Raw genomic sequence first — 21,235 nt, forward strand, 5'->3', positions numbered from 1 at the left:
GATACAAAAATATGCATTTCTTCCTGGCATTTATTTGCTTTTGAATAATGAAGTTATGGCTTTACTACACAGCAAAATAGCACTGTAACTTACCCCAGGTTTTGTTTATTGTAAGCAAATGTGGCCGAGGGTACAGTTTTAAAAGGAGAAAGAACACCAGCAATCTTTCATGATCACAAGTAACGAAATAGAACTGACCCTAAGTGACATTTGTGCTTAATTGAATTTTTTCATCAGTAATTTTTGTTAACCTTCTGTTTATTGAAACTTCTGTGATAACAAGTAATAAATTTTTGGACTGTTTATCATTCTGCTCTCAGTAAGAGGCTATTGCATGACTACATTTTATATAATGAGGCCTAATGATTAGATTTGTAAAATGACTATTTTGTTTTTTTTCCTGAATTATTTGATTCTGTATCCATCTTCATGTGAGTTCATATATGTTTATACTTAGATATCTACACATGTAAACACTTTTCTTTATCTTAATTCTAGAAGAGAAGTCTCATATCAATCTGTTGATCAATTAAGTGATTTGCTGACGGAGTCCTTTACAGAAAAACAGCTGATTAATTTTTTAAAGCTATTGAAATGTTGACCTAATGGCTTGGGGACTAGCTTGGATTTCATTTACTAATTAAATCAATTCCGAATAGGGTATTAAAATGATTTAAAAGGACCATGTAATTATAAGCTTATACTATAGGTGGAAATATGATAAATTACTTATAAGTTTTAAAAGTGTTAAGCACAACAAAAACTTTCTGAAAATGCTTTCTTAGACTCCAGAAGTTATGAAGGTAGATGAAGAAGAGGTGAAGTTTCCAGGAACTAACTTTGATGAAATAATCGATGTCATACAGGTAACAAAGCTTAGAAACCATGAGAAATTATTTTTCTACCAGTATTTTTCCAGGTTGTTTTCTATCTTTGAACTATCAATATTATGTTACAGTGCTTTGAGATACTTTCTTTTACTTTTGAGTTAAATATACTTTTAAAAATTATAAAGCTGTTATTCTAGAATGTTTTTAATCTATATCATCTATCTGCCTTCATGAAGCTTCATGATTATCTGCCGTTTCCCACCTAGATTTTTTCTATCTGTTTCCTGCTTTCTTCTTTCTTTCCACTTCCTTTGGCTTCTTTTCCTCCAGTTTGTCTTTTTTTCATTGTATTAATTTTGGTTTTTGGATTCGTAGTGAGGTGACTAGTAATTGATATTGAGAAAAAAGTTGTGAGGAATCGCTAATCCAAAGAAATATCCCATATGGAAGGAAGAGTTATAGAAATGATAGAAATAATGAAATAGAGGGAAAAATAGGCGGAAGTAAATTATAAAGGATGGGAGAAAAGATCATAGAACATTGAAACTACTTGACTATTATGTCAGTAGACTTTAAAGAACACATTTGATCATGTTTCTTTGACTTTTAGAGCTAAGATCAGTTTTGTTAATCATAAAATGAAATCCAATTTTAGAATACGCAGAGGTGTGCAGTATATTAATGTTATTCGCTCACAGATATGTCTTTTCTCATGTGAGTGCCACATGAGAATTTTGAAGGCAGGGACCTTATTTATTTTTATATTCCTAATGCCTAGCAAAGGTACTTGGTAATTGTTTATGCAATATACAAGTGAAAGACATGGTTATAGAAGTAGCAGAGGATTTAGCATTCAAAGACAAATGTTCCTGTAGTAGCTCTGCCATTTATAAGGTGTGGAATTCATTTTTCAATGGAATGATATTACTGAGTTATAGTATTTAGAGAGACCCAAAGTGTTTTTGATTGAATTATTTATAGATAAAACGATGTGATATCTGTGATTTGCTTCAAAATGATATGTGAAGGGGGAAGTGGCTAGATGAGACAAGATTGCCCATAAGTTGATAATTGTTAAAGCTGAGGAGCGGATAAATGCAATTCATGTTATTTATGTAACAGATACAGTACATGGACACTATTTGTTTACTTTTAAACACATATGATATTTTTTGTAATAAAAATTTTAACAATTCCAGAAATAACTCTATTGGTTATGATGTGGTAATGCAAATAATTTGCGAGATGACTGACCTTATTGCATATTTAAATGTAAATTATAAGTTGTATAAGAGTAAAAAGTGATTTTGGAAGTGTATTAGTCTATTTTGCATTGTTATAAAGGAATTACTGGGTAATTTATAAAGAAAAGAGATTTAAGGCCAGGCACAGTGGCTCATGCCTGTAATCCCAGCACTTTGGGAGGCTGAGGCAGGTGGATTACCTGAGGTCAGGAGTTCAGGACCAGCCTGGCCAACATGGTGAAACCCCGTCTCTACCAAAAAATACAAAAATTAGCCGGGCATAGTGGTGGGCGCCTGTAATCCCAGCATCTTGGGAGGCTGAGACAGGAGAATTGCTTGAACCCAGGAGGTGGAGGTTGCAGTGAGCTGAGATCGCACCATTGGACTCCAGCCTGGGTGACAAGAATGAAACTCTGTCTTTAAAAAAAAAAAAAGTAAAGATATTTAATTGGCTCCTGGCTCTGCAGGCTGTACAAGAAGCATGGTGCCAGCAACTACTTCTGGTCAGGACCTCAGGAAGCTTTTACTCAGATAGAAGGCTGTGAGGGTCCAGGTGTGTCACAAAGCAAGAAAGGGAGCAAGAGAGAGAGGAGGATGTGCCAGTCTCCTTTAAACAACCAACTCTCACATGAACTAACATTACCATGGGGAGGGCACCAAGCCATTCATGAGGGATCCGCCCCCATGACCCAAGCACTGCCCACCAGGCCCCATCTCCAACACTGGGGATCACACTTCAACATGAGATTTGGAGGGGACAAATATCCAAACCGTATCAGGAAGCATCAATTTTTTAATGATAATTATTAAGTTCATACATTTCTAGAGAGAAATAATAGTGTTTTATGTAGGAATAATTATGTTTCTAGTTTATTTTGTGATTGCATAAAATGAATATTGGGTTCTAAAAAGACAAACTGATTGTGTGATTAAGGGTTCCTCAATATGATATGTATGACTAATGTGTATATTATAATTAATGTGATACCACCTAATTAGAAATGCTGTTGGTTAATTTAGAAGGGTTTCTTAATTCACCAATTCCTTGCCTATAGTTGGTACTCAGTAAATGTGGAACAAATATATGAATGTAATAGTTTTGTTTTTGTTACTACCAGGAAGAGGAAAAATGTGATGAAATTCCAGACTCTGAACCAATTCTGGAGTTTAACAGAAGTGTTAAAGCTGATTCTACAAAATATAATGGTCCTCCATTTCCGCCAGTTGCTTCTACTTTTCAGCCCACTGCCGATATTCTGGATAAAGTAATTGAGAGAAAAGAAACACTGGAAAATAGCTTAATTCAATGGTAAGTTTACAATGTTTTTGGTATGAATAGAACCATAGTAGCCAATATAAATGGAAAGTATTAAATTGTGGCTGAAAATATTCCTTGTCTTCTTTTGTTTATTAAACTTTCTTTGCTTTAGTCACTGGAAAGTGTTTTGATATAATGCTGAGGGCTTAACTATTGTTGGAGGTTATTGTTTTTGTTCTTGAATATTTGTACTCAGTCTGTCTACTCTGGCAAAGTAGACTGTTAGGAAGCCTTAAAAATGTACATGTTCTTGAATCCAGTCATTTCATTTCCAGAAACTTATACTAAGGAAGTAATTATAGATTGCTACTAGGCCAGGGCCACAAACCAGTACCGGTCTGTGGCCTGTTAGGAACCAGGGAACTAAGCTGCACAGCAGGAGGTGAGCAGCGGGTGAGTGAGCATTACTGCCTGAGCTCCACCTCCTGTCAGATCAGCCGTGGCATTAGATTTCATAGAAGCACAAACCCTATTGTGAACTGTGCATGCGAGGGATCTAGGTTGCACACTCCCTATGAGAATCTAATGCCTGATGATCTGAGGTGAAACAGTTTCATCCCGAATCTATCCCCCCACCCCCTACCCCACCACCCCTGCCCTGGTCTGTGGAAAAATTGTCTTCCACAAAACCAATCCCTGATGCCAGAAAGGTTGGGACTGCTATACTAGGCCATATAATACCTAGCACTACAAAGATGGCACTGTTCTAGGTTTGTTACATACTGATAACAACAAGCTGTAATATGTTATTATTGTTACATATTACGATAACAGCTAACTTGTTACATATGAATATGAAATGAATGCTGTTATTTGTATTTTTACTTGTAAGAAACCTTAAGGAAGTTATGGAATAAGTGAAATGGCTGAATATTAATATAGTCATGAAAATTAGGTTTAGAAGAAATTTAGTGATATAAAAAGATATTAATAATGTATTGGCATATAAACGAAGCAGGATACTAACAATGTAACCCCAGTTTACAAGATCTTACTCAAAAGTAAGTATGCAGCTAACACAGTGGCTCACGCCTGTAATCCCAGCACTTTGAGATGCCAACGTGAGTGGATCACCTGAGGTCAGGAGTTCGAGACCAGTCTGACCAATATGGCGAAACCCCATCACTACTGAAAAAAAAAAAATACAAAAATTAGGTGCGATGGTGCACACCTGTGGTCCCAGCTACTCAGGAGAATGAGACAGGAGAATCGCTTGAACCTGGGAGGCGGAGGTTGCAGTGAGCTGAGACTGCGCCACTGCAGTCCAGACTGGGCGAAAGAGTGAGACTGTCTCAAAACAAAACAAAAGAGTGCATAAAACAAAAGTTTGAAAAAGCATATATACCAAATTAACTGTTTATCCCTGAACCTAGGATTATAGGTGAGCTTTATCAATTTTTTAAACTCTTACATATTTTCTAAATTTTCTACAATGAACACCTATTATTTATATAATAATTTTTAAGAAGTCTATTAACTGCACTAAAGAAATATTCTAGAAGTCTCCTGTTCCCCTTTCCCTTTCTGAAGATGACCTTGGAAATAAATTTTTTCTTTACATTTTAAGAGGAAAACTACCTATAATACAGCCTATATGTGTATTGCCTTCAAGAGAAGGCAGCTGGACTTCTTTTCTAGCTCTGATCTTATATGGTTTTTATGTGTGCGCTCAGAGTGGAAATCAAACAGTTTAGGTACATGATATGCCAGATAGTCATTGGCCCAAGTCTTATTTTGAGTTTAGGAGTTCTTTTAAGCTTTTCATTAGACTAATCTAAAAGATTTTAATTTGATTTCATAAACTATCTCCCACAAGGAGATTCTGTTGAGTGTCGTTTATCTTCTTCAGAGGTACTTTTTTTTTTTTTTTTTTTTTTTTTTGAGACCGGGTCTCACTCTATTGCCCAGGCTGTAGTGCAGTGGTGTGATCACGGCTCACTGCAGCCTCAACCTCTTGGGGTCAGGCCATCCTCCCACCTCAGCCTCTTGAGTAGCTGGGACTACAGACACGTACCACCTAATTTTTGTATTTTTTGTAGAGACAGTGTTTTGCCCTGTTTGCCAGAATGGTCATGAACTCCTGAGCTCAAGCAGTCTACCCAACGTGTTGAGATTACAGGTGTGCACCATGATGCCCAGCCCATTTTATTTTTTTTCTTCTAGATTTAACTTTCAGAATGACTGCTTTCACACCAACATGTTTGTGGCATTGGTAAAGGTTATTTTTAAGGGTGGTATGTCTAACATTTTTTACATTTCAATCAAATTGAGGAATCTCAACTTTTATCTGTCCCACCATCCCCTCAGGGTAGAGCAAGAAATAATGTCAAGAATTATCTCTGGGCTCTTTCCAATCCAGCAACAGATTGCACCTAATATCAGTGTTTCAGTCAGTGAGACAAGTGAACCACTGACTTCTGACATTGGTAAGTGAAATGGAATTTTTTTTGTTTTTATTAAAAGACGAAAGCTTTAGTTCATTGTGGATTTATATATTCCAGAGGTCAAGTAAATCCTCCAGTAACAAAAGGTAAGCTCTTTTAACCTTACTTCCTAGTACTTCTTTGGTGATGGTTAGTTCTCTCTCACCCTCTTATTTCATATTGCAGCTTTCAGATTATTAAACCACTCTTCATACCTCCCACCCCAAATCTCTCTGTTATCCCCGTAGTACTTTGTACATATTTTTGTTATAGTAATTATCAGATTATATTAAGGTTGGTTTCCATATCTGTCTCACTTTTTATACTATAAATTACTCAGGATTTAAGGATGTTTCTCCTTTTGTGCCTAGTCCTTGCCTGATACCCAACAAGAGTTTAAGTATTCATTGAATGGTTAAAATCAGCCTCTTTCTTTATGGAGCCTATGCCATTCTTTTCTTCCCCTTCTCTTCTTCATTTTTTTCTTTTCTTCCTCTTCTTTTTCTCCTTCCCCCTTTTCCTTTTCTTCTCCCCCTTCTCTTCCCCATTTTTTCTTTTCTTCCTCTTCTTTTTCTCTTTCCCCCTTTCCCTCTTCTTCTCCCCATTCTCTTCCCCATTTTTTCCTTCTCTTCCTCTTCCTCCTGTTTTTCTTCCTTTCCACCTCCTCCTTGTTTTTTTGAGGTAAGTTTACTTGCCATAAAAGTCACCACTTCTAAGTGTACAGTTTGACAAGTTTTTTGTTTGTTTGTTTGTTTTAATTAGAGCCAGGGTCTCCCTCTGTCATCTAGGCTAGAGGCTGGACTGCAGTGACATGATCATAACTCACTGTAACCTCTAACTCCTGGGCTCAAGCAACTCTCCTGCCTCAGCCTCCCAAGTAGTTAGGACCATAGGTGTGTGCCACCATGCCCAGCTAAAAATAATTTTGGGTCCAGGCACAGTGGGTCACGCCTGTAATCCCAGCACTTTGGGAGGCCAAGGAGGGCAGATCACCTGAGGTGAGGAGTTTGAGATCAGCCTGGCCAACACGGTGAAATCCCATCTCTATGAAAAATATAAAAATTAGCTGGGTATGGTGACACACACCTGTAATTCCAGCTACTCCGGAGGCTGAGACAGGAGTATTGCTTGAACCCAGGAGGCGGAGGTTGCAGTGAGCCAAGATCACGTCACTGCACTCCAGCCTGGGCAATAGAACGAGACTCTGTCTCAATCAATCAATCAATCAATCAATCAATCAATCTTGTAGAGATGGGGTCTTGCTATATTGCCCAGGCTAATCTCAAACTCCTGGCCTCAAGTGATCCTCCTCCCTCAGCCTCCCAAAGCACTGGGATTACAGGAGTGAGTCACTGCACCTGGCCCAGTTTGACAAGCTTTGACAAGTTCACACAGCTATATATTAGCCACATAATCATGAGATAGAAAAACATTTCTATCTTCTCCAAAAGCTTCCTTATGCCATTTTGCAGTCAATTCCTAAACCTCACTTATGCCCACTGGCCCCTAACAACACTGATCTGCTTTCTATTACTGTATTTTTACCTTTTCTAGAATTTCATACATATGTAATCGTGCAATATGTAGCCCGTTGTTGGCTGGCTTCTTTTATTAGCATAATATTTTGACAATCATGCTATTGCATGTAGTAATAGCATAATGTATAGATATACCATAATTTGTCAATCCATTTACCAGTTGATGGATATTCATAGTCTTTCAGTTTTTGGCTATTATGAATAAAGCTGCTATGAACATTTATAAGCAAATCTTTGTGTAGAAACCTTTTAATTTTGCTTGGTCATATGATAAGTAAATGTTTAACTTTATAAGAAACTGCTAAACATTTCCAAAAGTGGGTGTACTATTTTGCATTCCACCCAGCAGTGTATGTGACTTTAGTTGCTCCACATCCTCCCCAACACTTGGTGTTATCAGTGTTTATAATTCTAGCCATTTCTGAACATATGTGGAGGTATTTCCCTAACTATACTAATAACTGAGTAGTATAATTACTAATGATGTACAACTTTTTAATGTGTTTATTTGCCATCTGTATATTTACTTTGGTGAAATATTTTTAAATCTTTTGACCATTTTTAAGTTCGAGTTGTGTCTTCATATTACTGAGTATGAAGTTTTTTTATCTATTCTGGATACAAGTCCTTTATTGGATATATGTTTTGTAAATATTTTCTTCTACTTTGTGTTTTGCCTTTTTGTTTTCTCAACATTATTTTTTGAAGACAAAAAGATTGATTTTGAAGAAGTCTAATTTATCAGGTTTTTTCTAGTAGTTTGTAGGGATTTTTGCATGCTGCTTTTAAAAAAATCTTTGCTAACCCAAGATCATTAAGATAGTTTCCTATGTTTTCTTCTAGAAGATGTATGGTTTTAGATTACATATTTAGGTTTATAGTATATTTTGAGTTAAGTTTTATGGTGTGAAGTAAGGATCAAGTTCTTTTTTGTTTGGGGTTTTTTGGCATATGGATATCCAGATGTTCTAATACCATTTGTTGAAAAGATTATCATTATTCCATTGAACTACCTTAAACCTTGGTTGAAAATCAATTGGTTATATATGTGTACATTTTGTTTTTGGACTTTGTATCCTGTCCCATTCACCTCCAAGTTATACTAATACCATACTTCTTGATTACTGTAATTTAATAGTAAGACTTGAAATTGGATAGTGAAAGTTTTTCTAACTTTGTTCTTTTTTTGTTTTTTTATTCCTGTTTATCATTATCTCTACTTTTTTTCTTCTTTCCAGCCTCAGGATAAGCTATTCTTTCTCCCTCATAGACTATCCTTTAACAGCCCGAATCCTAGACTTCAGAGTCTATATTCACCACTTTAATTTCTCATTACCCACTTCCTCTTTGGTCCTTATGGGTTGGCCTTCTTTTGCCCTCCCCTTCAAGAAACTCCTTTCTCACAGCATTTGCTTGTCAAAAATGCTTCCCTTTTTCAAATCCTTGTTTTACTGTATGGCTCAAGCATAGGCACTATTGACCATCTCTGATTCTTAAACTCTTCTGGTGTTGGCTTCTTAGACTTCATTCTGTTATTCTTCCTCTTTTTTTTTTTTTTTTTTTAAACTTCTTTAAAACCTTCATTTCTCATTTTATTTTCTGCTACTTGAATAAAATTATTTCCCTAGTTCCCATGCTTTGCCCTCTTTTCTGTTTTTTTCCAGTTTCCTCCTGACATTGGTTATCCTGTGTCAGTTGATGAACCCTAAGCCATGTATTTGGGCCAACAACTTGCAGTTCTGCTTGATGAATATTCTGCTTGATGCTCCCCTGGCATCTCATCCTTAGTATGTCTAAAATGCTTCTCATTTTTGAGATCACAGTTCTCCCAGCACCCATAATCTCTAAAGCCTTGGAGTTATTATTTGTTTCTTTGCTTTGCTCTTCTTCATTCCCCTCTCAGCCATACCGTATATCCCAGCTTCATAGAGTTTATTGTTGCATTTGGCTAATTTGTCCTATTTAGCATAGCTCACATGCCTACTTCTGTTGTTACTATCCCGGTTTTCTCTCATCATCTCATCTTTGAAGGAAGGACAAAAATGAACAACAAATTTATGAGAAAATTGTTTTCCTGGTGAAAATCTGACAATTTACAAATTGGATATTTAGATCCTGTTTTCTTCCCTGTAAAAGATGTGTGTTTGCTTTTGTTTTGCCAGTGTCTGGGTAGGGATTTGGGACCTTATAAAAACAATGTTCTGATTTTGGGCCATGCTCAAAGAATGAATTATGGAAACTAAAAAGGAGATGTATCAACATATATTGTTGAATATTAATTTGGGATTGTGATAGTCTCTGCTATGGTAACTCAAGAGCAAATTGCTGCTACTTACCCCATCAACAAGTGATCCCACTACACTTCTACCCACTTTTTAGGGAATTGTGGATATTGTTACTATAGTTGTGTTACTTAAGCAGTACTCTTTGGTGAGGTCACATCTCCATCAGGTTGTACAGATTAGTATCCACTTATTTTCCACATGGAGCTTTATAAATATCACTACTTTAAGTAAAGTAAAGTCTCTTCAGGAGGTTTTACTTAATTTGATGTACATTCATGTAAGTGAGAAGTACAACCCATTCAGATATTAATATACCTATAGGACATCTGATAACAAGCACCTCAACTGCAGCAGATGTTAATAACTGATGTATCTGAAACTAGAAGGAAGGGAGGTTTGCCTTCATATTTAGTGCATTCTTTTGTTTTAGTCAAGATCTATCACAGAGTTTCCTGTTGTTATACTCTTGGAAATGTGAGTTGTATTCAGATGAGGGCATTTAATGTGCCCATTTTTATCACTAAATTCTGTAGTAGTAGAGAAGAGGCCATCTGAGTAAATTTTCATCTCCCTTTTTTTCATTTACAGAGAATATTTGTTATGTAAGTTGTCCTCTTAGTCTTTTTCATAATAAGTAGATATGTTTGTATTTTCATTTTTATTCCTCTTTCCACCCTCCCCCACCCACCCCCATACACGTATATTGGCATCTCTAAACTTTTTTTTTTTTTTTTTTTTTTTTGACGGAGTCTCACTCTGTCGCCCAGGCTGGAGTGCAGTGGCGCTGTCTTAGCTCACTGCAAGCTCCACCTCCCGGGTTCACGCCATCCTCCTGCCTCAGCCTCCTGAGTAGCTGGGACTATAGGTGCCCGCCACCACGCCCGGCTAATTTTTGTATTTTTAGTAGAGACGGGGTTTCACCATGTTAGCCAGGATGGTCTCAATCTCCTGACCTCATGATCCACCCTCCTTGGCCTCCCAAAGGGCTGGGATTACAGGTGTGAGCCACCATGCCCGGCCGGCATCTCTGAACTTTTTTTTTTTTTTAATTTATTTCTTATTATTATACTTTAGGTTTTATGGTACATGTGCGCAATGTGCAGGTTAGTTACATATGTATACATGTGCCATGCTGGTGCGCTGCACCCACTAACTCGTCATCTAGCATTAGGTATATCTCCCAGTGCTATCCCTCCCCACTCCCCCTACCCCACAACAGTCCCCAGAGTGTGATGTTCCCCTTCCTGTGTCCATGTGTTCTCATTGTTCAATTCCCACCTATGAGTGAGAATATGCGGTGTTTGGTTTTTTGTTCTTGCGATAGTTTACTGAGAATGATGATTCCCAATTTCATCCATGTCCCTACAAAGGACATGAACTCATCATTTTTTATGGCTGCATAGTATTCCATGGTGTATATGTGCCATATTTTCTTAATCCACTCTATCATTGTTGGACATTTGGGTTGGTTCCAAGTCTTTGCTATTGTGAATAATGCCACAATAAACATACGTGTGCATGTGTCTTTATAGCAGCATGATTTATAGTCCTTTGGGTATATACCCAGTAATGGGATGGCTGGGTCAAATGGAATTTCTAGTTCTAGATCCCTGAGGAATCGCCACACTGACTTCCACAAGGGTTGAACTAGTTTACAGTCCCACCAACAGTGTAAAAGTGTTCCTATTTCTCCACATCCTCTCCAGCACCTGTTGTTTCCTGACTTTTTAATGATTGCCATTCTAACTGGTGTGAGATGGTATCTCATTGTGATTTTGATTTGCATTTCTCTGATGGCCAGTGATGGTGAGCATTTTTTCATGTGTTTTTTGGCTGCATAAATGTCTTCTTTTGAGAAGTGTCTGTTCATGTCCTTTGCCCACTTTTTGATGGGGTTGTTTTTTTTTTCTTGTAAATTTGTTGGAGTTCATTGTAGATTCTGGATATTAGCCCTTTGTCAGATGAGTAGGTTGCGAAAATTTTCTCCCATTTTGTAGGTTGCCTGTTCACTCTGATGGTAGTTTCTTTTGCTGTGCAGAAGCTCTTTAGTTTAATTAGATCCCATTTGTCAATTTTGGCTTTTGTTGCCATTGCTTTTGGTGTTTTAGACATGAAGTCCTAGCCCATGCCTATGTCCTGAATGGTAATGCCTAGGTTTTCTTCTAGGGTTTTTATGGTTTTAGGTCTAACGTTTAAGTCTTTAATCCATCTTGAATTGATTTTTATATAAGGTTTAAGGAAGGGATCCAGTTTCAGCTTTCTACATATGGCTAGCCAGTTTTCCCAGCACCATTTATTAAATAGGGAATCCTTTCCCCATTGCTTGTTTTTCTCAGGTTTGTCAAAGATCAGATAGTTGTAGATATGTGGCGTTATTTCTGAGGGCTCTGTTCTGTTCCATTGATCTATATCTCTGTTTTGGTACCAGTACCATGCTGTTTTGGTTACCATAGCCTTGTAGTATAGTTTGAAGTCAGATAGCGTGATGCCTCCAGCTTTGTTCTTTTGGCTTAGGATTGACTTGGCAATGCGGGCCCTTTTTTGGTTCCATATGAACTTTAAAGTAGTTTTTTCCAATTCTGTGAAGAAAGTCATTGGTAGCTTGATGGGGATGGCATTGAATCTGTAAATTACCTTGGGCAGTATGGCCATTTTCACACTATTGATTCTTCCTATCCATGAGCATGGAATGTTCTTCCATTTGTTTGTATCCTCTTATTTCCTTGAGCAGTGGTTTGTAGTTCTCCTTGAAGAGGTCCTTCACATCCCTTGTAAGTTGGATTCCTAGGTATTTGATTCTCTTTGAAGCAGTTGTGAATGGGAGTTCACTCATGATTTGGCTCTCTTTGTGTCTGTTATTGGTGTATAAGAATGCTTGTGATTTTTGTACATTGATTTTGTATCTTGAGACTTTGCTGAAGTTGCTTATCAGCTTAAGGAGATTTTGGGCTGAGACAATGGGGTTTTCTAGATATACAATCATGTCGTCTGCAAACAGGGACAATTTGACTTCCTCTTTTCCTAATTGAATACCCTTTATTTCCTTCTCCTGCCTAATTGCCCTGGCCAGAACTTCCAACACTATGTTGAATAGAAGTGGTGAGAGAGGGCATCCCTGTCTTGTGCCAGTTTTCAAAGGGAATGCTTCCAGTTTTTGCCCATTCAGTATGATATTGGCTGTGGGTTTGTCATAGATAGCTCTTATTATTTTGAGATACGTCCCATCAATACCTAATTTATTGAGAGTTTTTAGCATGAAGGGTTGTTGAATTTTGTCAAAGGCCTTTTCTGCATCTATTGAGATAATCATGTGGTTTTTGTCTTTGGTTCTGTTTATATGCTGGATTACATTTATTGATTTGCATATATTGAACCAGGCTTGCATCCCAGGGATGAAGCCCACTTGATCATAGTGGATAAGCTTTTTGATGTGCTACTGGATTTGGTTTGCCAGTATTTTATTGAAGATTTTTGCATCAATGTTCATCAAGGATATTGGTCTAAAATTCTCTTTTTTGGTTGTGTCTCTGCCAGGCTTTGGTATCAGGATGATGCTGGCCTCATAAAATGAGTTAGGGAGGATTCCCTCTTTTTCTATTGATTGGAATAGTTTCAGAAGGAATGGTACCAGTTCCTCCTTGTACCTCTGGTAGAATTCAGCTGTGAATCTATCTGGTCCTGGACTTTTTTTGGTTGGTAAGCTATTGATTATTGCCACAATTTCAGCTCCTGTTATTGGTCTATTCAGAGATTCAACTTCTTCCTGGTTTAGTCTTGGGAGGGTGTATGTGTTGAGGAATTTATCCATTTCTTCTAGATTTTCTAGTTTATTTGCGTAGAGGTGTTTGTAGTATTCTCTGATGGTAGTTTGTATTTCTGTGGGATCGGTGGTGATATCCCCTTTATCATTTTTTATTGCATCTATTTGATTCTTCTCTCTTTTTTTCCTTATTAATCTTGCTACTGGTCTATCAATTTTGTTGATCCTTTCAAAAAACCAGCTCCTGGATTCATTAATTTTTTGAAGGGTTTTTTGTGTCTCTATTTCCTTCAGTTCTGCTCTGATTTTAGTTATTTCTTGCCTTCTGCTAGCTTTTGAATGTGTTTTCTCTTGCTTTTCTAGTTCTTTTAATTGTGATGTTAGGGTGTCAATTTTGGATCTTTCCTGCTTTCTCTTATGGGCATTTAGTGCTATAAATTTCCCTCTACACACTGCTTTGAATGCATCCCAGAGATTCTGGTATGTTGTGTCTTGGTTCTCGTTGGTTTCAAAGAACATCTTTATTTCTGCCTTCATTTCGTTATGTACCCAGTAGTCATTCAGGAGCAGGTTGTTCAGTTTCCATGTAGTTGAGCGGTTTTGAGTGAGATTCTTAATCCTGAGTTCTAGCTTGATTGCACTGTGATCTGAGAGATCGTTTGTTATGATTTCTGTTCTTTTACATTTACTGAGGAGAGCTTTACTTCCAAGTATATGGTCAATTTTGGAATAGGTGTGGTGTGGTGCTGAAAAAAAGTATATTCTGTTGATGTGAGGTGGAGAGTTCTGTAGATGTCTCTTAGGTCTGCTTGGTGCAGAGCTGAGTTCAATTCCTGGGTATCCTTGTTGACTTTCTGTCTCGTTGATCTGTCTAATGTTGACAGTGGGGTGTTAAAGTCTCCCATTATTAATGTGTGGGAGTCTAAGTCTCTTTGTAGGTCACTCAGGACTTGCTTTATGAATCTGGGTGCTCCTGTATTGGGTGCATATATATTTAGGATAGTTAGCTCTTCTTGTTGAATTGATCCCTTTACCATTCTGTAATGGCCTTCTTTGTCTCTTTTGATCTTTGTTGGTTTAAAGTCTGTTTTACCAGAGAGTAGGATCGCAATCCCTGCCTTTTTTGTTTTCCATTTGCTTGGTAGATCTTCCTCCATCCTTTTATTTTGAGCCTATGTGTGTCTCTGCAGGTGAGATGGGTTTCCTGAATACAGCACACTGATGGGTCTTGAGTCTTTATCCAGTTTGCCAGTCTGTGTCTTTTAATTGGAGCATTTAGTCCATTTACATTTAAAGTTAATATTGTTATGTGTGAATTTGATCCTGTCATTATGATGTTAGCTGGTTATTTTGCTCGTTAGTTGATGCAGTCTCTTCCTAGTCTCGATGGTGTTTACATTTTGGCATGATTTTGCAGTGGCTGGTACCGGTTGTGCCTTTCCATGTTTAGTGCTTCCTTCAGGAGCTTTTTTAGGGCAGGCCTGGTGGTGACAAAAATCTCTCATCATTTGCTTGTCTGTAAAGTATTTTATTTCTCCTTCACTTATGAAGCTTAGTTTGGCTAGATATGAAATTCTGGGTTGAAAATTCTTTTCTTTAAGAATGTTGAATATTGGCCCCCACTCTCTCCTGGCTTGTAGGGTTTCTGCCGAGAGATCCGCTGTTAGTCTGATGGGCTTCCCTTTTAGGGTAACCCGACCTTTCTCTCTGGCTACCCTTAACATTTTTTCCTTCATTTCAACTTTGGTGAATCTGACAATTATGTGTCTTGGAGTTGCTCTTCTCGAGGAGTATCTTTGTGGTGTTCTCTGTATTTCCTGAATCTGAATGTTGGCCTGCCTTGCTAGATTGGGGAAGTTCTCCTGGATAATGTCCTGCAGAGTGTTTTCCAACTTGGTTCCATTCTCCCCGTCACTTTCAGGTACACCAATCAGACGTAGATTTGGTCTTTTCACATAGTCCCACATTTCTTGGAGGCTTTGCTCGTTTCTTTTTATTCTTTTTTCTCTAAACTTCCCTTCTCGCTTCATTTCATTCATCTTCCATCCCTGATACCCTTTCTTCCATTTGATCGCATCGGCTCCTGAGGCTCCTGCATTCTTCATGTAGTTCTCGAGCCTTGGTTTTCAGCTCCATCAGCTCCTTTAAGCACTTCTCTGTATTGGTTATTCTAGTTATACATTCATCTAAATTTTTTTCAAAGTTTTCAACTTCTTTGACTTTGGTTTGAATATCCTCCCATAGCTCGGAGTAATTTGATCGTCTGAAGCCTTCTTCTCTCAGCTCGTCAAAGTCATTCTCCGTCCAGCTCTGTTCCGTTGCTGGTGAGGAACTGCGTTCCTTTGGAGGAGGAGAGGCACTCTGCTTTTTAGAGTTTCCAGTTTTTCTGCTCTGTTTTTTCTCCGTCTTTGTGGTTTTATCTACTTTTGGTCTTTGATGATGGTGGTGTACAGATGGGTTTTTGGTGTGGATGTCCTTTCTGTTTGTTAGTTTTCCTTCTAACAGACAGGACCCTCAGCTGCAGGTCTGTTGGAGTACCCGGCCGGCTGTGTGAGGTGTCAGTCTGCCCCTGCTGGGGGGTGCCTCCCAGTTAGGCTGCTCGGGAGTCTGGGGTCAGGGACCCACTTGAGGAGGCAGTCTGCCGGTTCTCAGATCTCCAGCTGCGTGCTGGGAGAACCACTGCTCTCCTCAAAGCCGTCAGACAGGGACATTTAAGTCTGCAGAGGTTACTGCTGTCTTTTTGTTTGTCTGTGCCCTGCCCCCAGAGGTGGAGCCTACAGAGGCAGGCAGGCCTCCTTGAGCTGTGGTGGGCTCCACCCAGTTCGAGCTTCCCGGCTGCTTTGTTTACCTAAGCGAGCCTGGGCAATGGCGGGCGCCCCTCCCCCAGCCTCGCTGCCGACTTGCTGTTTGATCTCAGACTGCTGTGCTAGCAATCAGCGAGACTCCGTGGGCCTAGGACCCTCTGAGCCAGGTGCGGGCTATAATCTCCTGGTGCGCCGTTTCCTAAGCCCGTGGGAAAAGCGCAGTATCCGGGTGGGAGTGGCCCGATTTTCCAGGTGCCGTCTGTCACCCCTTTCCTTGACCAGGAAAGGGAACTCCCTGACACCTTGCGCTTCCCGAGTGAGGCAATGCCTCGCCCCTGCTTCGGCTGGCGCACGGTGCGCTCACCCACTGACCTGCGCCCACTGTCTGGCACTCCCTAGTGAGATGAACGCGGTACCTCAGATGGAAATGCAGAAATCACCCGTCTTCTGCGTCGCTTACGCTGGGAGCTGTAGACCAGAGCTGTTCCTATTCGGCCATCTTGGCTCCTCCTCTCTCTTTCCTAACGCATCTCTGAACTTTTAAGAATGAAAGTTTGGTCCAGGCGCGGTGGTTGTCGCCGGTAATCCCAGCACTTTGGGAGGCTGAGGCAGGTGTATCACCTGATGTCAGGAGTTCAAGACCAGCCTGGCCAACATGGCGAAACCGCATCTCTACTAAAAATACAAAAATTAGACAAGCATGGTGACGTGCGCCTGTAGTCCCAGCTATTCAGGAGGCTGAGGCAGGAGAATCGCTTGAACCTGGGAGGTGGCAGTTGCAGTGAGCCAAGATCACATCATTGCACTCCAGCCTGGGTGACAGAGTGACACTACATCTCAAGAAAAAAAAAATAATAATAATAATGAAAGTTTGAATTGCAAGCATGTTTCTTGCCCACTTATTCTGAATTTTTTTTCTACTTTTAGTGGAAGGAACAAGCAGTGGCGCCCTCCAGCTTTTTGTTGATGCTGGTGTTCCTGTGAACTCAGACGTGATTAACCGTTTTGTGAATGAAGCTCTTGCTGAGACCATTGCTGTCATGCTGGGTGACAGAGAAGCAAAGAAGCAAGGTCCTGTTGCTACAGGTGTTTCTGGGGATGCTTCAACAAATGAAACATATTTGCCGGTATGGGGAATTTTTGATGCATTTATTGAAGAATAGTAAAATAGATGAATTTTAAGCTGCATACCATAAGATCATGGTTTGTGGTAGAAGTACGATTATCATTTTTAGAGACATGGTCTTTATTTATTGCCCTGGCTGGTCTTGAACTTCTGGGCTTAAGTGATCCTCCTGCCTCAGCCTCCTGAGTAGCTGGGATTACAGGCACCAGCCACCATGCCCAGCTTGTGGTAGAATTTTATTCCTTGTTACTATGATTAAAGTAACATTTCCCCCAGCATTTTATTTTAAAAACTTTTAAATCTGTAGAATAGTTGAAAGTATGATACAATGAACATATGTACACCCTTTACCTATACAGTTGTCCATTGGTATACATGGAGAATTGGCCCATCCTTGCATACTCGAGTCTCACAGTTGGCCCTGTAAAACCAAAGAATATGAAAAGTCAGCCCTCTATATGTATGCATTTCTTATCTCATGAATACTGTTTTTGATCCACATTTGGTTGAAAAAACCAAATTTGTATGATCGGCCTCTTGCAGTTCAAACCTAGGTTTTTATTTATTTATTCAAGGGTCATTCGTATTTATTGATTGATAATATTTTGGCACACTTATAAAAATCTGTCTTTATATCTGCTATATATTATATATCCTTTGAAAACCATTTGAAAGTTGCAGACATCATGACGCTTTACCTCAGAAGCATCAGCAGTATATCCACAGAACAAGTTGCTTTCTTACATAACCAAAATCCCGTTATCACACCCCCCCAAATTTAACATTGGCATGTTAATAATGTAGAATATAGAGACCATATTTAGATTTCCCTAATTGTTTCAAAAGTATCCTTTATAGTTTTTTTTAATCAAGATATAGCCAAGGATCATACATTGCTTTGCGTTATCATATAAACTGATATTTTTAATCTTTAAAAAAAATGCATTTCAGGAACTTTTATTGCTTGTTTAATCAACCTTACTTGTGTTAAAAAGAATTTATAATCTATTATAGCAATATGAAATTATACAAAGCCAAAATTTACTCTGTATTACCAGCTGTTTAAAACTATAGTTACTTCTGATCCAATAGATCACAAGGACATCATTTTATATACATGAAACATTTAAACATCATTCGATGTATAAATATAAAGTTATATACTGTATCTTACTTTTGTAGAGATTGTTGTGGTATAATGTGGTTAGTGTGCCAAAGATTTGATCTGTAGTTTTGATCTGTGCTTTATTTTATTAGCTCATTGGGAATATATGCAGTACAGATGTGGTCAGGGTTATGGTTTTTTCTATGCCAATTACTTTGGTTTGCTTTCTGCCTATATATTGCATATATTTTCATGAGGGTGATTGGATGAGAAAATGTTATAACCAGTGTAAACAGCTTGGATTTGGGGGTTGGTAAAAGTTGAATTTGAATTCCAAGCTCCACTACTTTAGTTTTATCTCTGTAATAAAGATGGAATACTTAGTTTAAATGACCATGGCTTTGCTGAAATCTGCTTCCTGAATATCTAGTAGGGCAAGCACTACTCCCAGCCTGCAACCTATCATTCCTTATCTTCAGAATTGTCATGGCTTTTCTTGGCCATTTAATCTCTTACATATATTTTAAAGTTAGTTCTTAAGTTCCATAAAAAATATTGTTGAGATTTCAATGGGAATTAAACCAATTTTGACTGGTTGCATTTAAGAAGGATTGACATCTTTATGGTACTGTGTTTTCTTTGCCAAAGTTTTGTGGAAGATTAAGTGAGATGTTATATGGACAGAGCTTAATCTAGTGCCTAGAACTTGGTAAATAAACACTCAGTTACTAATAGTTTATCATTTTTATTATCCATTACCAATACTAGAAGAATACCTTCAGATCCTTTCATCATGATGAGTTATATATGAGCTATATATATTAAATATAGTGTTATATTTGAAAACAACACTTCTATGCTATATGTTTATGCAGTCAAGAGGAAAAAAAGACATAGTGTACTTCTTTCATTTTAAAATGAAGGCTAAGAGTACACTAATTATTAAACAATGCTATAGAAATTCTAATATGCTTCATGGTTTTAAATTGCATCTTAATTTGCAACCCATAATACAGAATAAAGGGTAATCACCTTATATAAAGACTTTTTAGAATGAAGAAAAAGTCAAATTTTATATATATATATATATATATATATATATTTTTTTTTTTTTTGAGACGGAGTTTTGCTCATGTTGCCCAGGGTGCAGTACAGTGGTGCGATCTCAGCTTACTGCAACCTCTGCCTCCCAGGTTCAAATGATTCTCCTGCCTCAGCCTCCTAAGTAGCTGGGATTACAGGCGCCTGCCACCACACCCAGCTAATTTTTGCATTTTTAGTAGAAACGGGGTTTCACCATGTTGGCCAGGCTGGTCTCGGACTCCTGACCTCGTGATCTGCCCATATCAGCCTCCCAAAGTGCTGGAATTACAGGTGTGAGCCACCGCGCCTGGCCCAAATAATATACTTTTAAAATGGTCAGAGGACAGACAGTTCATACACATAGAAGAAATACAAATCACCCATGTACATATAAAAAGATGAAGATGATCAACCTCAGATAATATGAAAAAAGTTATTGAAATTGCATTTTTACTGATCAGATCGGCAAAACTCTAAAAGTTTGATAAATCTGGGGGAAATTGTCATTTTCCTACCTTCTGGTGGTAGTATAATATAGTAAAATCCTGTAGCAGGAAATCTGGCAATATCTATTCAAATTAAAAACATAATTATTCCTTTAATAGAGCAGTCCCACTTCTGGGAACTTATTCCATAGATATATCCATATATCATACATATGAAATAACTGAAGTCAAGATTATTTGATAACTCTGAGGAAGGGCTCTAGGTAGAAAGGACAAGAGTAGGAGAGAGACTTAATTTTCACTATCCTTTTGTATCTTTTGAATTTTGAACCATTTGAATGATTACCTATTCAACAAATTAATATTAAATTGTTACATTTTTCCTTCTCCAGTACTTTCCATCTCCCTGCTGTCTTCAACTCTCCCTAACTCCCACTCTTTCTTATCCTTCCATTACTTTTTATATACTCAGTTTTTGTGTGTGTGTGTGCAAAAAGCCTGATTTTTTGGTATGTTGTCAATCAGTTAAAATGCTTCCTTTCTGTTTTATGCCTTTCCTTCATGTCTGTAATTGGGTTTGATCATCAGCTTTACCTATTTAATCTTTCCGTCTTCTTTATTTTTTAAATTTCAGCTTTTATTTAGGTGTAGGGGGTACATGTGTAGGATTGTTATATGGATATATTGGACCCAGGTAAGTGAGTGTAGTACCCAAAAGTAGTTTTTCAACCCATTCCCCCTTCTTCCCTCCTGCCCCCTGCCATCATAGTCCACAGTGTCTGTTGTTCACATGTTTATGTCTATGTGTGCTCAATGTTTAGCTCTCACTTATAAGTGAGAACATGTGGTATTTGTTTTTTTCTTCCTCTGTTTGTTTGTTCAGAATTATGGCCTCCAGCTCCATCCATGTTGCTGCAAATGACATGATTTTTGTTCTTTTTTATGGCTGTGTAGTATTCCATGGTTTATGTGTACCACATTTTCTTTATTCAGTCCGCCATTGATGGGCACCTAGGTTGACTCTATGTCTTTGCTGTTGTGAATAGTGTGGCAATGAACATATGAGTGCATGTGTCTTTTTGGTATAATGATCCTTAGGGTATATACCCAGTAATGGTCTCAAAAGAAGACATACAAGCAGTCAACAAACATATGAAAAAATGGTCATCATCACTAATCATCAGAAAAATGCAAATTAAAACCACAGTGAGATACCATTTCAGTCAGAATGGCTATTATTAAAAAGTCAAAAAAACCAGATTGCCATAAATAT

At 38.1% G+C, this 21,235-nt stretch overlaps 1 protein-coding gene across 14 annotated transcripts in view; it reads left to right on the forward strand.

The window, feature by feature from the left end:
* Positions 1-21,235, forward strand: part of KIAA0586 (KIAA0586 ortholog) — a 126,030-nt gene that overhangs the window by 43,816 nt on the left and 60,979 nt on the right. For 8 of the 14 annotated variants that reach the window (XR_010123728.1, XM_054448112.2, XM_054448114.2 and 5 more), the window contains exons 18-21: positions 786-866; positions 3,193-3,383; positions 5,700-5,818; positions 17,130-17,329. Coding sequence is in view for 11 of the 14 variants with exons in the window: in XM_054448112.2 (XP_054304087.2) it covers positions 786-866; positions 3,193-3,383; positions 5,700-5,818; positions 17,130-17,329 (591 nt within the window). In the remaining 3 variants the exon portion in view is untranslated. Of the gene's footprint in view, positions 1-785; positions 867-3,192; positions 3,384-5,672; positions 5,819-17,129; positions 17,330-21,235 lie in introns of all 14 variants that reach the window. The other 6 variants (XR_010123727.1, XR_010123729.1, XM_063651653.1 and 3 more) reach the window with 2 other exon arrangements.

Source organism: Pongo pygmaeus, chromosome 15 (genome assembly GCF_028885625.2).
Source record: "Pongo pygmaeus isolate AG05252 chromosome 15, NHGRI_mPonPyg2-v2.0_pri, whole genome shotgun sequence".
NCBI lineage: Eukaryota > Metazoa > Chordata > Mammalia > Primates > Hominidae > Pongo > Pongo pygmaeus.